The 15,360-nt window shown below is 41.9% G+C and overlaps 1 protein-coding gene across 2 annotated transcripts in view; it reads left to right on the top strand.

Annotated features, from left to right (window-relative positions):
- Window positions 1–15,360, top strand: part of MYO5C (myosin VC) — a 104,409-nt gene that overhangs the window by 65,556 nt on the left and 23,493 nt on the right. For both annotated transcript variants that reach the window (XM_045449720.1, XM_045449721.1), the window contains 9 exons: window positions 723–903; window positions 2,801–2,894; window positions 3,129–3,192; window positions 3,279–3,359; window positions 4,216–4,396; window positions 6,533–6,626; window positions 7,725–7,788; window positions 8,877–9,045; window positions 12,945–13,032. In XM_045449720.1, coding sequence (XP_045305676.1) covers window positions 723–903; window positions 2,801–2,894; window positions 3,129–3,192; window positions 3,279–3,359; window positions 4,216–4,396; window positions 6,533–6,626; window positions 7,725–7,788; window positions 8,877–9,045; window positions 12,945–13,032 — 1,016 coding nt within the window. The remainder of the gene's footprint in view (window positions 1–722; window positions 904–2,800; window positions 2,895–3,128; window positions 3,193–3,278; window positions 3,360–4,215; window positions 4,397–6,532; window positions 6,627–7,724; window positions 7,789–8,876; window positions 9,046–12,944; window positions 13,033–15,360) is intronic.

A 15,360-nucleotide genomic window follows, 5' to 3' on the forward strand; every position in this document is an offset into this window, starting at 1 on the left:
GCAAGTAGAATGGTGATTTAATAAACTCCTGGAGCCCTAGGACTGCTTCAATTCTGACTACACCCCCTCCCCCAGCCCCGGGCTGTGTCAGGCTGGGCTAGGTCACATCTCTCTTTGGTTATTTATTGTCTTGGTCAATTGTCCCATATTTAATGGAGCAACCATCTCACAAGGAATTGAGTTTCCAGGGACTTTGGCATACCTGGATTTGCTGTAGTTTATTTTGGAATGTTTGAGTGGCTGGCCCCTTTGACATGTTAAATGGCTGTATTAACTTATTTAGGAACTAGCCAAACCATTCTAGGATCCTTGGAACTTGGCAGGGGCTAGTACTTGGCAGAATGTGCCAAGGTCTCTGCTAAGGGAAGAGACCCCTCCAAGAGACCACAGGGAACCACACAGAACTAGGATGGATTCAGAAATACAGTATCCCAGCCACCACTGAGTCTGAGTTCAGCCTCCCTACCCTGTGTTTCTTGCGTGTGACCATAGTAGAGCCACATTTATCAGATCAGAAGGTATAAGAAACTTCCCTAACCTAAGGGGACAGGAAACAGGTAAAAATAAGGCCATTGTCTATTGGAACTGTCACAGTAGATCCTAATTAACTTGTCTCCTTTCCAAGTCTCCTCTTACTATTTTCAAAATGATGTATTGTTCTAATTCAGGTTAAAGAAATTTAGAGAAATTCTGAGTTAATTATTTTTTTCTTTTGCACCTAGACTTCTTGAAAAAAGTTTCGAACGGAAAACACAAGACTATGAGAAGCAGATCTGCTCTTTGAAAAAAGACATTCAAGCTCTCAAGGATGAGAAAATGCACCTGCAGCACCAACTGGAGGAAGAACGTGTCACCTCCGATGCCTTAAAGGGGGAGGTGGCCCACCTGAGCAAGCAGGCAAAGGTAGAAGGGGCTTCTCACTGCCAGATGAGCTCTTGGGCTAAGTTATCTGACCTGCCCAGAGGGAGCAGTTTCAGACTCCCACAGGATCAGACATCCAACAGCATCTGTATAATGACCAAAGTCACAAGGACCCTGATCCCTTCAGTTCTTCCGAGGATGAACCCCCAAGCTGCCTTTAACTTAGCAATAATTGGTTTTCCTATTTTAAAACTCAGCTTTCTAACTATTTTGTAATTATATGAAGCTATTCAAATATGTTGACCTAGAGAATATGTTCAAATTAAATTAAAAGTTGATGTGTACCCTTATTATACAACCCATCCCATTGTTGTATTTCTATAAATACCTGTATTAAAATTAAACTACCTTATTATCAGCATCATATATTTTAAATTGTTATCAGAAAATCCACAAAAGCAATGATCCATGTTTGCACAGTCAAGGCGTAACTGAATTCCTTCCCTACGAGAAAACACAAAACTGCATGTCTCTGTGTTCTTCAATGCAAAACATTTCATTGTAAGTTTAGAAAGCTTTTAAGCTTCCATGAAATAAGTGAAATGCATGTTAGTAGAATATTGTTAAGATTATGCAAATATTCTCTGTAACTGTCACGGAATAGCCATGCTTGGTTTTGAAGAGCTTTAGGAATCACAGTCTTCTCTTGACTTCCTGGCAGAATTGTCTGTATTCTCTGGACCCCAGTTTCCTATTGTTTAAAAGGAGGAGTTTGGACTGTGGGATCAGAAAGGATCATGTATCGCTCTGACTGCTCCATAAGAATGGAGCTCACATAAGACATGTCAATCTGTGGGAGTCATGTCATCTGGCTAGTCTGCATCTTGGGAAGTCCTATGGCTGCTCTTGGAGTGAGGCATCACTCTTTGTCACGCACTTCCGCTTTGGTAGCTAAAACAGTGTTCCAAACTCTCGATGTGATATATTAAGGAGACCAGTCTGATTTTCACAGAAAATGAATAACATTATGATCATATATGACTTGAAACATTTATTGAAGTGTTACCGAAAGAAGGTCTTTGGGATTGGATAGTCCTGGGGCCCCATCAGCTTGCCATGTGACCCTGAGTGTGCCATTTCACCTTATGGAGCCTCAGCTTTCTGTCTATAAACTATTACTGTATCACCACATGGGCCTGTTGTAAGGATTAGGTTGTGTATGTAAAGTGATCAGTAAATGTCAGTTGGATCCGCCTTCTCACCCTCTGAAGAAACTGGAACTCTAGCCCTTAAACACTTAGACTGAGAAAATATCAAGGAGGGGTTATTTCCCTCTGCATGTCTCCCCTAGCTACAAAACACACACGTGTGATTCTTTCTCGGGCTGACCTCACAAGGTAATAAAGGCAAAATACAGCCTCTTCCCCACAACGTGTGCTGCCTCTCAGTGGACCCTCATCATACCCCCACAGCCAATTCCTAACCTCTTGGGTATCCCTGGCTCTGCCATGTGTCACATTAAAACCTGGCAGGAGCCCAAACCCACAATTATGAGGGTAGTGGCTTGTCCACATCCCTGCATCCTAGAGTTCACCATCCAGTGAAAAGGAATTTAGCCTCTTAGGTTTTACTTCTCTTGGGTCCTCTTCCTCCCCACAGCAGCCCACCCCTGTAGTAAGGAGCTATTTCTTCCCTTTATGTGGTAAGGAAACTAATTCTGTTGCTACAACCAACTACATCTGGGAATAGGTAACAATATTTTGAGCAGTTAAACATGCTTCAAGACCATACTGTGTAGGTAGTGATGATTTAACAAGATTTTAACTGGGTAAGGATGTCTTGGGTAGATATACAACACAGTAAGAGTATTCTCTTTGTCTGACATAAACCATAATAGCTGTTTTTTTCTTCATCTGGTACGGTCACTGCTGTGATACAGACAATCTCTGAATTTGAAAAGGAGATAGAGCTACTTCAGACACAGAAGATAGATGTAGAGAAACACGTGCAATCACAAAAACGGGAAATGAGAGGTAAGAAAAATATGAGTCACTGAGCCCACAAGTCTGGTTGGTTTGCTGATTGGTTGGATATGTGGTATGCTGAATAGTTGGTTGCCTTCGTAGTTGGATGGTTGGTTAGTTGTTTGGTTGAATGGCCAGTAAGTTAGTTGATGGTATGGTTAGCTGGAGACTCTGTGTGACATCTAGAGAATTGGAACCACATTCAAAAATGTAATTTATATCAGCTCTACCTCTTCCTCTCAGAAAAGATGTCCGAGATCACCAAACAACTTCTTGAAAGCTATGACATTGAAGACGTAAGAAGCAGGTAATCATTTTTGCATTACCAAATATTGAGGAACATGGAACACATGAGAGAGACGATAGATTTTCTTACCCTTCCTTATTTTCCAGGCTCTCTTTGGAAGATTTGGAACATTTAAATGAGGATGGAGAACTTTGGTTTGCTTATGAAGGACTGAAGAAAGCAACACAGTGAGAAATTCCCCCTCAGAGTTCTTTTTTTATTTTCAGAGATGATAGATATAGGAAAGTCAAAAGTTTATATTCCACAGATTTGACACACAAGGAAATTCCTTACAGTAGGATGATCTAGTAATCACTCGAAATATTTTGAGAATTAAATAATGAGTTGAATAATGGAAAACAATCTTTTTAAAGGATAAACTTTCAAGTAATAAAACCCATAACCTGTACAGTAAAAACAGATTATAACAAATAAGTTAGCCAGGGTTGTTATAGAGATATAACTGTGTTTACATTTAAGGAGTTTGCTGTAATTTTTTACATACAACCTTTATTTTTATGACAACTTTAGGTCCACAGCAAAATTTAGCAGAAAGCACAGAGATTTCCCTGGGATTTCCCTTCCCCTGCCCCCATGTAATCAGCATTAGAATCCCCCACCAGAGTGGTATGTCTGTTAAACTGATCTGTCATTATCATCAAAAATCAGCAGTTTACTTCAGGGTTCACTGTTGGTGTTGTACATTCTATGAGGCTGGACAAATGCATAATGAATGTATATTTATTATTGTTGCATCATACAGAACATATTCTTAAACTATTAACATGCAATTTTAATAGTGTCTATAATTTCTTATCATTAACTGCATGTTAATGCACATAATGCTTCCTAACTAACTAGAAAGATTTTATAATCCTGTGTACACAGTTCCATAGCATGTAACTATGTGTACATAAGTAAAATTATGTACTTAGCATGGCTCTAATTGTGAATTTTCATAACTGCTGCACATGTACACACTCACAGTCAACAACATGGCAGAATAAAAACCAGTGGTTAATTTGTTGACCCGTCCTCTGACAGTGTTTTGGAAAGCCATTTCCAGTCCCAGAAGGATTGCTATGAAAAGGAGATTGAAGCTTTGAACTTCAAAGTGGTGCATCTAAGTCAAGAAATCAACCACCTGCAGAAATTATTTAGAGAAGAGACTGATATCAATGAAAGTATCCGTCATGAAGTTACCAGGCTGACATCGGAAAACATGGTATGGTCTTATCTGTGGGCCCCAGGTGTGGCCATTATTCTAGAGATGTCATTTGTTAGTGGAATAAAACTCAGTTTCTTGGAAGTAAATGACGGATCAGAATTATGTTTTCTAAGAGTAAAATAACTGGGTCAGAGGATAAAACTATAGGGGTACCTGGAGGTGTGGTTCATTCAGTTAAGGGCCCAACTCTTGATTTTGGCTCAGGTCATGATCTCACAGTTCCTGAGTTTGAGCCCCATGTCAGGCTCTGTACTGACAGTGAAGAGCCTGCTTGGGATTCTCTCTCCCTTTCACTCTGGCCCTCCCTGGATCATCCTCGCTCTCTCTCCCTCAAAATAAATAAACTTAAAAAAAAAAGAACTTTGTTTTTAAAATTAATTAATTATTTTTTACAAAGAAGATAAATCTATAAAATTACCCTAGGCTGGAAAGCACTTTGATGTGAGAAGGGGTTTGTTTACCATAGAATGGGTCCAAATTCTGGTGTGTGTGTGTGTGTGTGTGTGTGTGTGTGTGTGTGTGTGTGTTTAAACCTATGTATTTTAAGTCTAGCCCTAACCCCTTGGCAAGTGACAAAAAAAACCCTAAGGTAAGAAGGGTAACTCTTGAGTGGGACATGTGTTCAGGTCCATCCTTCTGCTTGTGCTGTGAGCAGAGATGATGTGCTTCTTCTCTCATTTTTTCAAGGGCTTCTCTCTTCCAGGATTCCTTCCTTCTGAGTTTGTCTCATCCTTTCTTCCAACTCAAGCCTCTAGCCACCAAGAAATGCTATAGGAATCTCCTCAAAGAACATCCCTTGCTTAACCCCACATCACCTGCAGTCACCACCCCATTTTTTGGGGGGAGCTGGCCAGACTTCTCAGTGGCCACCTAACTGATTTCTCCACTCATCCCCCATTTACCCCACAGCCACCTTCTTTTTCACCCTCATCTTGTCTCTCAGCAACATCTGGTGACATCATCACTCCCTCTTCATGCCTGCTTTTGTTCTGCTGCCTTCCACGATACCACACTTTCCTGGGGTTTCTCAAGCCACCTCTCTAGAGGCTGCACCTTGTCACCTTTCTTACCATTTCCTTCTCCTCTGCCTAACCTGAGAGTGTTAGGAAATTGCAAGGCTGCGTCCCAGGTGAGGAGACGTGACTGTGGGCACAGCAAACATGTGAAACGGTGATTAAGGCCCTTCGTGTCTTTGTTTATTCTTTGGATGAAATGTTAGTGAGGAATAATGTGGAACATACATCTTCATGCACAAACAAGTTTTCTTCATTTGCTTCAGAAGCACAGTTGTTCTTACAAACTTGGACGACAGAAAAGCCATTTACCTAACCGAGGGTGGAGGTGAATGACATTTAAAGAAATACAGAAGACAAGGATAGAGGACTGTGAGACATACTGGACCATTCCAGACCTCCACTAACAGAGCAGTGCACCGCCTGGAATTCACAGGGCGCGGGGGGACCTCTTTGAGATGATTTTCCTGTTCCTGGATGAGGAGATGGCATCTCTGGGCCTTGGCCAAAAAGGCTGCCCTCTGTTTGCTCACATTGCCCTCATCTCAGCAGAGCCCCTCCCCCCCCCACCCCCGTGATGCCCTCCAGACTGTGTACTTCCTTCTCCCCCTGGAGAGAAGGTTGTAGCATGTGAGAACCAGTCCCTCTGAACATGCTGGTATTGCTTGTGACTGTACAGATCCTGAAGTGTAAAACCATAATGCCAAACCAGTCTAACACCTCAGCTGGCCCTCACACACAACTATGCTAGATGTACGCTCCTTGGGGTTAGACTCCTAGAGGGTTCAGTTTGCTTCTGAGTAGCTCTGAGATTTTAAAGTTCAGAGATGAGGGGCGCCTGGGTGGCGCAGTCGGTTAAGCGTCCGACTTCAGCCAGGTCACGATCTCGCAGTCCGTGAGTTCGAGCCCCGCGTCGGGCTCTGGGCTGATGGCTCAGAGCCTGGAGCCTGTTTCCGATTCTGTGTCTCCCTCTCTCTCTGCCCCTCCCCCGTTCATGCTCTGTCTCTCTCTGTCCCAAAAATAAATAAACGTTGAAAAAAAAAATTAAATAAATAAATAAAAAATAAAGTTCAGAGATGAAAGCGTTTTATATTCAAATATTTCTGATTCTTCTCTAAAGATGATCCCAGACTTCAAACAGCAAATTTCAGAGCTGGAGAAGCAGAAGCAAGATCTGGAAATCCGCCTGAATGAACAAACTGAAAGCATGAAAGGTACCTGCAACTGTCACGGGAAGTGCTTTTAGAAGATGGTTTCCTGTGTCATGGAAATGACAGAAAAGTCATTGTACCCAGGGATCTCAGACTCTGATTCTCCAGGGGCCCAGCCAAGTGACAAATGTGAGAAGGGGGCTGAGTGGAGGAGGCAGTAAGGTGCCCCAGCCTCCGAGCTCCATTGATTGTTGCCAAGTAGGCAAATTGGCCCCAGTGTTGTTTGATAGTCTTATTTTTTTTTTTTCAACGTTTATTTATTTTGGGGACAGAGAGAGACAGAGCATGAACGGGGGAGGGGCAGAGAGAGAGGGAGACACAGAATCGGAAACAGGCTCCAGGCTCTGAGCCATCAGCCCAGAGCCCGACGCGGGGCTCGAACTCACGGACCGCGAGATCGTGACCTGGCTGAAGTCGGACGCCCAACCGACTGCGCCACCCAGGCGCCCCTAGTCTTATTTTTTTAACTCAAAATTTTTTAATTAATTTATTGAGAGAGAGAGAGAGAGAAAGCATGTGGGAGGGGCAGAGAGAGAGGGAGAGAGAGAATTCTAAGCAGGCTCTGCACTGTCAGCGCAGTACCCAATGTGGGGCTCAAACTCAGGAACCGTGAGATCATGACCTGAACCCGAACCAGGAGTTGGACGCTTAACCGACTGAGCCACCCAGGTGCCCTCGATCCTATTTTTAAAGAAAAGCCAGAAATCCATATTTTTATGTGAAATATGACAACGTTAGAATAATGGCTTTAAAACTTTTTAATTTTTTGTCTTTTTATTTTGGAGAAAGAGACAGAGCATGAGTGGGGAAGGGACAGAGAGAGAGGGAAATACAGAATCTGAAGCAGACTCCAGGATCTGAGCTGTCAGCACAGAGCCTGACGTGGGGCTCAAACTTATGAACTGAGAGATCATGACCTGAGTCAAAGGCAGATGCTTAACTGAGCCACCCAGGCATACCTAAAAATTTTTAAACATTGTTCAGACCAAACAAAACCTCTACCAGGAAACAGCTTAGGACCCCTGATAACTGAAAGCACGACCAAATCCGAATCAGGGTGCCATATAGCCCCCAAAGTAATGGCAGGTCTTCTCACTACAGGAAAACTGGAAGAATTGTCCAACCAGTTGAACCGCAATCAAGAAGAGGAGGGAACACAAAGAAAGTAAGTGTTAATGTGTATGTGATGTTCATGCTCACGTAAATGCTTTTCTTTTCTGAAATTGTGGGAGATACCAACATATGTTATTAAGCCAAAACAGCAAGGTGCTGATTAAGGTAATATGATGCATTACCATTTAAATGTGAAGGAAAGAAACACATATGTACACACACACACACACACACACACACACACACACACACACACACCCTGGGAAAACATACAAGAAGCAAAACATCGCCTGCTTCCAGGGAGGGTAACTGGATGGCTGGCACACAGGGGAGGAAGGGGACTTACTTCTCACCACATACTCTTTTATACTGTTAGAATGTCATGCCACACACACAGATAATCTGTTTAAAAAACTGATGAAATAAGATTGTGTGTGAGAGAAGAGATTTTCTTATAGCAAACCGTTTAGAATAAGACTTGAAATCTGTGCTGACAGAGAATCTTCACTGTTAATCGCCCCAAATTTGCATTCTGACCAGCAGAGGGCCTGGCGTTCTGGTGGAGCCTCATGAGGAAAATTTTTGCTGCCAGCTCACTGACATACTTGATTTTCAGAGCAATACATGGACACAATATGTCCTAGAGAACATTTTTAGTCATGTGACTTCATTGGTAGGAGAGGGATGAAATGAGGGCCCCAAAGAGTAGGAAAGTGGAGAGACACGTCTTGGAACTCTTGATGGGCTGCTGCCTCTCTCTGATCCCTGGCTTTTTAAGAGTCTGGTCCCCAGGCCTTTCACGAAGGAGATAATCATCGGGCTTTCTGTCTTAAGGGCGTGAGTGGGTGTGGATGCCTCGTGGGAGCCCTCAGCAGCCTCTGGCAGAGTGGAGGCAAGAATCTCCATCAGGTTAAGGAGACCAGGGCAGTCATAGACAATTTTATACACAGCCAGCCCTGATCTTTGCCCCCACCCCCCATCCCCACTTCAAGGACATTTCTACTCAAGTACTATTCACGTTATACATAAATTGGCTGAAGTATTTTTCTGCCTTTGGAAATAATCAGTTTTTGCTATGACAATGAGTGACTTCTCCATGACAGTCAAACTGTTACACAATTTCCTTTATCCCTTTGTCAGGACCTTAGAGGCCCAAAATGAAATACACACCAAAGAGAAAGAGAAGCTGATCAGTAAGATTCAAGAAATGCAGCAGGCCAGCGAGCTCTTGAAGAAGCAATTTGAAAGTGAAAGTGAAGTCAAGAGTAGTTTCCGACAGGAAGCATCTCGGCTCACTATGGAAAACAGGGTGAGAAGTTTCCCAACTTGATAAATGACTGTGTGCAGATGTCACTGTAGGGGGGCGGGGGGAACATGTCACCTAATGCATGTAATGAACAGCCACCGTGAGAGCAGTGTGTTTCCTGCTCTCGGGAGACAGGTGGTCTCTGAGGTTACAGCCTGCTGCTGAGCCTTGGGGGTTTAGCACAGGCCACACAAGCAAAGTGTCCGATAAAGTAAAGGGAGGATGAGAGGAGACGTGAGCACTGTCCTACAGATGGCACCTGTCTCAACCGTTCTGGTCCAGAACACACTGAGAATGACAGGCTGATGTGGGAATTTCCCTAAGCAAGACTTTCCACAGTGAGGGGCCCTCCTTGCTTTGCAGGTGTGCCCTTCCTACAGTTTTTCAAGTCAAAATGTTCTTCTGTGAAATGATCATGATGATAGATGACAGACACCCTAAATTGTTAAAATCTTCATCACATTTTAAATGCCTTTGTCAGAAAGAAATTCAGCTACTCTAAGTCAGTCCCTAGCAATTCTTTTGAAATTTTATTGGTGTGTGAAACCCACAAGCCTGAGAAGCACCATCATGGCTCATGGGCCACTTTCCTGGGAGTCAGACTGCTCAGGCTGCTTCCTGGCCTTTGAGCCTCCCAAGTCTATGACCAGCGGAGGGCTCCCTGGACAGTGGTCAGCACCCTAGACAGGCTGCATCCCAGGCTCTGCATCCTATTGTCAGGACCCGCCATTTCTTTTTTTTCCCCCGAAGTTTTTATTTAAATTCCAGTTAGTTAACATACAGAATGACCTTGGTTTCAAGTGTAGAATCTAATGATTCATCATTTACATACAACATCCAGTCCTCATCACAACAAATGCCCTCCTTAGTACCCATCACCCATTTAACCCATCCCCCTACCCACCTCACCTCCAGCAACCCTCAGTGTGTTCTCCATAGTTAAAAGTCTGTTTTCTGGTTTGCCTCTTTTTTACCCCCTATGTTCATCTGTTTTGTTTCTTAAATTCCACACAGGAATGAAATCATATTGTATTCATCTTTCTCTGACTGACTTATTTCACTTAACATAATACTCTCTAGTTCCAGCCACATCATTGCAAATGGCAAGATTTCATTCTTTTTCATCTCTGAGTAGTATTCCATTGTGTGCACGCACGCATGTGTGTGTGTGTGTGTGTGTCTGTGTGTGTGTGTCTGTGTGTGTCTGTGTGTGTATACTACATCTTGTTTATCCATTCATCAGCCAATGGACACTTTGGCTATTTCCATAATTTAGCTATTGTTGATAATGCTGCTATAAACATTGGGGTGCAATGTTTATAGCAGTATTATCAAATATTACAACAGCATTAAATACTCTGAATCAGTATTTTTGTGTCCTTTGGGTGAATACTTAGTAGTGCAATTGCTGAATTGTAGGGTAGTTCTAGTTCTAACTTTTTAAGGAAACTCCATACTGTTTTTCAGAGTGGCTGCACCAGTTTGCATATGAGTGAAATCATATGGTATTTGTCTTTTTCTGACTGACTTATTACACTGACCCCCAATGTAAGGGGGTTCCCCTATATTCACATCTTCACCAACACTTGCGGTTTCCTGTGTTGTTGGTTTTAGCCATTCTGACAGGAATAAAGTAATAGCTTATTGTAGTTGTGATTTTTATTTCCCAGGTGATGAGTGATGTTAAGCATGTTTTCAGGTGTCTGTTAGCCATCTGGATGTCTTCTTTGGAAAAATGTCTGTTCATGTCTTCTGCCCATTTTTTAACTGGATTATTTGTTTTTTGGGTGTTGAGTTCTACAAGTTCTTTATAGATTTTGGATACTAACCCTTTCTCAGATATGTCATTTGCAAATGTCATCTCCCTTTCTGTAGATTGCCTTTTAGTTTTGTTGATTGTTTCCTTCACTTTGCAGAAGCTTTTTATCTTGATGACGTCCCAATAGTTTGTTTTTGCTTTTTTCCCTGGCCTCAGGAGACCTAACTATAAAGAAGTTGCTGTGGCCGATGTCAAAGAGGCTACTGCCTTTGTTCTCCTAGTATTTTGATGGTTTCCTGTCTCATATTTAGGTATTCATCCATTTGGAGCTTATTTTTGTGTATGTTATAAGAAAGTAGTTCTATGTTATTCTTTTGCATGTTACTGTCCAGCTTTTCCAACACCATTTCTTAAAGTGACTGTCCTCTGGTTATTCTTTGCTGCTTTGTCAAAGATTAATTGCCCATATACTTGTGGGTTCATTTCTGAGTTTCCTATTCTGTTATATTGATCTATGTGCCTATTTTGTGCCAGTACCATAAGGACCCCCCATTATCTCACAGAAAACCATGAGGGGGTAAAATCATATTTTGCAATATCAGGATTTAACTTTGATGAAGAATTATATCTAAAGAAATCCAAAGAGTTTAATATTTAATAGAAAGTAACAAGTTCCAGTCAGGGGCACCTAGATGATGTCCAACTTTTTTTGAGGGAGATACAACTTTCTCAGTGAATAGCCTGTATTCAGACAGTAGAGAAGCAGCTTCCTACTGAGCACGTGTGGGTGGCTGTCCTGACTTCCACAGCAGTGCCTCTGTGTGTCCCTGGGGTCTCAGTTCTGTGTCTCTGGAGAAACACATTAAGAACTTTATCTGTTCTTACAAGTAGGGGTATGGGTACAGTTCCTTCCCTCCTATCTCAGCCCATCCTAAAATTCATCTAATAATAAAAAAATTCACCAGTCAGTGAGAGCCTGGAGGAAACCACTGTTCACATTTTGATTTATTTTATTCCTTTCTTCTTTTTTCTACCATGGTGATACACATTTTATAAAATTGGGGTCATACTGCGTATAAAATTTTAAATTCTATATTTTTTCTCACACTATATTGAAGATACTTTCCCATTGTCATTGATAATATATGCAAGCTGTCATTTTAATACCTAAGTCATAGGATACACAACAATTTATTCTACCCACTATTGTTCGACATTGGATTTTTTGGCTACAAGTAATAACACTATGATGAACACTCTGAACAAAATCCTTGTTCACCGGGAGAACTGTTGGAAGGGAGAAGTAGCCACAGAGTACAAACAGCACAGTTTCCATCGGCCTTGAGAGTCCCCAGAGGGCACATGGCTATAGTGATTGTGTGGTGGGTACTGCTGGATCTGAGAAGCCTGAATCTTTTCTGGGCCAAAACCTTTGGGATTTAGGAAGGGCCTAAACATTTTGCCCTTTCTAAGACATATTTGTAGGCATCCGGGACCCTGCTGGTTTTTGAGCTAAATTCAGCATGAGCAAGGCCACTCCATTATTAGGAAGGAAACACAAAGCCAGGACCCAAACCTCTGAAGTTTCTCTGCCTCCAGACTCTGATATCCAGAGAACCTATTTTCACACATTCATATTTCTAAATTATCTTCAAGGGGCACTACTTTATTAAGAAAAAATAGATCAAGATAAATATGGCATATCCATACAATAGGGTGTTTTTCAGCCACAAAAGGGAATGAAATACTGACACATAGTACAACATGGATGAGCCTCAAAAACATGCTAAGTGAAAGAAGCCAGACACAAAAGGCCACATATTATATGATTCCATTTATATTAAGTGTCCAAAAGAAGCAAATAATATAGAATCAGAAAGCAGATTAGTGATTACCAAGGAGTAGAAGGGAATAGGGGAACAAGAGGATGACTGCTGAAAGTTACAGGTTTCTTTTTGGTGTGATAAAAATGTTCTAGAAATCGATAATGGTGATGTTTGTACAGCTGACTTTAGAAAACCATTTGGTGTACACTTTTTGAATGAATTATATGGTATGTGAATTATTGTTCAATAAAACTGTTACCAAAAAATAGATTAAGATGCTTCTAAGCTCATGTCCTTGTTTCTTTTGATTTCTGTAGGATCTTGAAGAGGAGTTAGACATGAAGGACAGAGTGATTAAAAAGCTCCAAGATCAAGTTAAAACTCTAAGCAAGACGATTGAAAAGGGTAGGAAAAATAATATTCCCTTTCCTACTTTTTTGGAACTGTCGGCTAAGGTCCACAGGCACCGTTTGATTCCTGATGTGGTCCAGAGTCTTTAAAACTCAAAGGAATGATTGTCAACTGGTGAGGTTGGGGGCTCGGTGATGGACTAACGGAAAGATCCTTTGGGCCGAGGATAGCTCACCAGCCCTCAGATAATTCCAGATGCACTCATGTAATTGCAAGGGACACCCTGTAATGAATACTTTTAACCTCTTCTGCTATTAACTTTCCCCTTTTAAAAATGAAACTGTAATCAAGTTTCAAATGTGACTGCTTTGAAATTCTCTTCCTCTCCCAGTTACAGAGGATTAATATCTCCATTTCTATTAGAAGAAAGAAGTAGAGAGCTAAGAAGCCAGACAGGAGTCCTGAATATGAACTTCACATTTTGAATGTCCTCATGAACTCCTGTGAAAAGGCCCCTAGGCTTTTCTTTCCTTCACCTGCTTCTGAGTCTGAACTTTTCTGACTTCTCTCTTCTAATGTTCTTGACTCTTGTTTCATATCACTTCCTCTTCCTCCCAAACTGGATCACTAAGTCTGTACCTTGAACTCTCTGTTCCTTTTACTGTATTCACACTTTTGAAGAGCTCCTTTATTATTCTTTATTCAACTCTCACCTCAAACTCAAAATGCCCAACAGCAACATGAGGATTTCTCCCTCAATAATGATAAATCAGGTCTGCCCTCTCAAAGCTCCCATTGTGTCCCTGTTTTTGGAATGAGTGAATGAACTGCCATCTCAACATAAGCACTTCCAAACTCCACCTTCCACTCCTCAGTTTTTTTCTTGAGTCCTGGTCCCTTTTTGTCTCCAAGACTACCTACTTTGCCTTTCTATTACCTCCTCCAACTCAATGTGTCTAAGTGGAATACATCAGCTTCCCTTCCTGTTAGTTATCCATTGTCATATAACAAACTATCCCCAAATTTAGCAACTTAAAACAACAAACACTTAGCAACACACTGTTTCGAGAGTCAAGAATGAAGGAGCAATTTAGCTATGTGGTTCTGGCCCTGAGCTGCCTTCAAGTCATCAGCAGGGACACGGTCATCTGAAAGCTTAACAGGTTGCAGTATCATTCTTTTTTTTTTTTTTTTTTTTAATTTTTTTTTTCAATGTTTATTTATTTTTTTTGGGACAGAGGGAGACAGAGCATGAACGGGGGAGGGGCAGAGAGAGAGGGAGACACAGAATCGGAAACAGGCTCCAGGCTCTGAGCCATCAGCCCAGAGCCCGACGCGGGGCTCGAACTCACAGACCGCGAGATCGTGACCTGAGCTGAAGTCGGACGCTTAACCGACTGCGCCACCCAGGCGCCCCTCATTCTTATCATAAACAGCATTGCTTACTAAAACAGTTGGCGTTCTACCTTTATTAGTTTCCAAGGGAACAGACCTAATTTATTAAATTAACAGGAGAAAGTTTCGTGCAGTAGTAAGAAAGTTTTGTTAACAGTACTTGCATCACCTTCTTTTTCACCCACCAGACCCTACTCACCTTTCTTGGCCCAATGGGTGTGCTACCTCCTTCATTTTTTAACAGTTCCAACCCACTTCTGTGTACATTCTCCTGGCCCCGTGTGAATTTCCTGTAGTGTCTGTAACAAATCAGCAAAAATTAGTGACTTAGAACACAAATTTATTATCTTACGGTCCTGGAGGTCAGAAGTCCAAAATGTTTTTCACAGAGTTAAAATCAACATGTTAGCAGAGCTGAGTTCCTTCTGGAGGCTTTAGTGGAGAATTCTGTCCCTTGCCTCTCCAGCTTCTAGAGGCCACCCACATTTCTTGGCTTATGGGTCCCTTCCTCCATCTTCAAATTCAGCAGCATAGCATCTTCAAAATCTTTCTCTTGCTTATTCATAGGGGCACATGTATCCCAGTGTTTATAGCAGTGCTTTCAACAATAGCCAAATTATGAAAAGAGCCTAAATATCCATCAACTGATGAATGGATAAAGAAGATGTGGTTTATATATGGAAGGCTACTTGGCAATGAGAAAGAATGAAATCATGCCATTTGCAGCAACATGGATGGAAATGGAAGGAATGATGCTAAGTGAAATAAGTCAGTCAGAGAAAGACAGATATCATATGTTTTCACTCATATGTGGAACTTGAGAAACTTAACAGAAGACCATGGGGAAAGAGAAGGAAAAATAAGTTACAAACAGGGAGGCAAACCATAAGAGACTCTCAAATACAGAGAACAAACTGAGGGTTGATGGGGGTGGAGGGGAGGGAAAAAGGGGTGATGGGCATTGAGGAGGGTACTTGTTGGGATGAG

The sequence above is a fragment of the Leopardus geoffroyi genome, chromosome B3 (genome assembly GCF_018350155.1).
Source record: "Leopardus geoffroyi isolate Oge1 chromosome B3, O.geoffroyi_Oge1_pat1.0, whole genome shotgun sequence".
NCBI classification, from domain to species: domain Eukaryota; kingdom Metazoa; phylum Chordata; class Mammalia; order Carnivora; family Felidae; genus Leopardus; species Leopardus geoffroyi.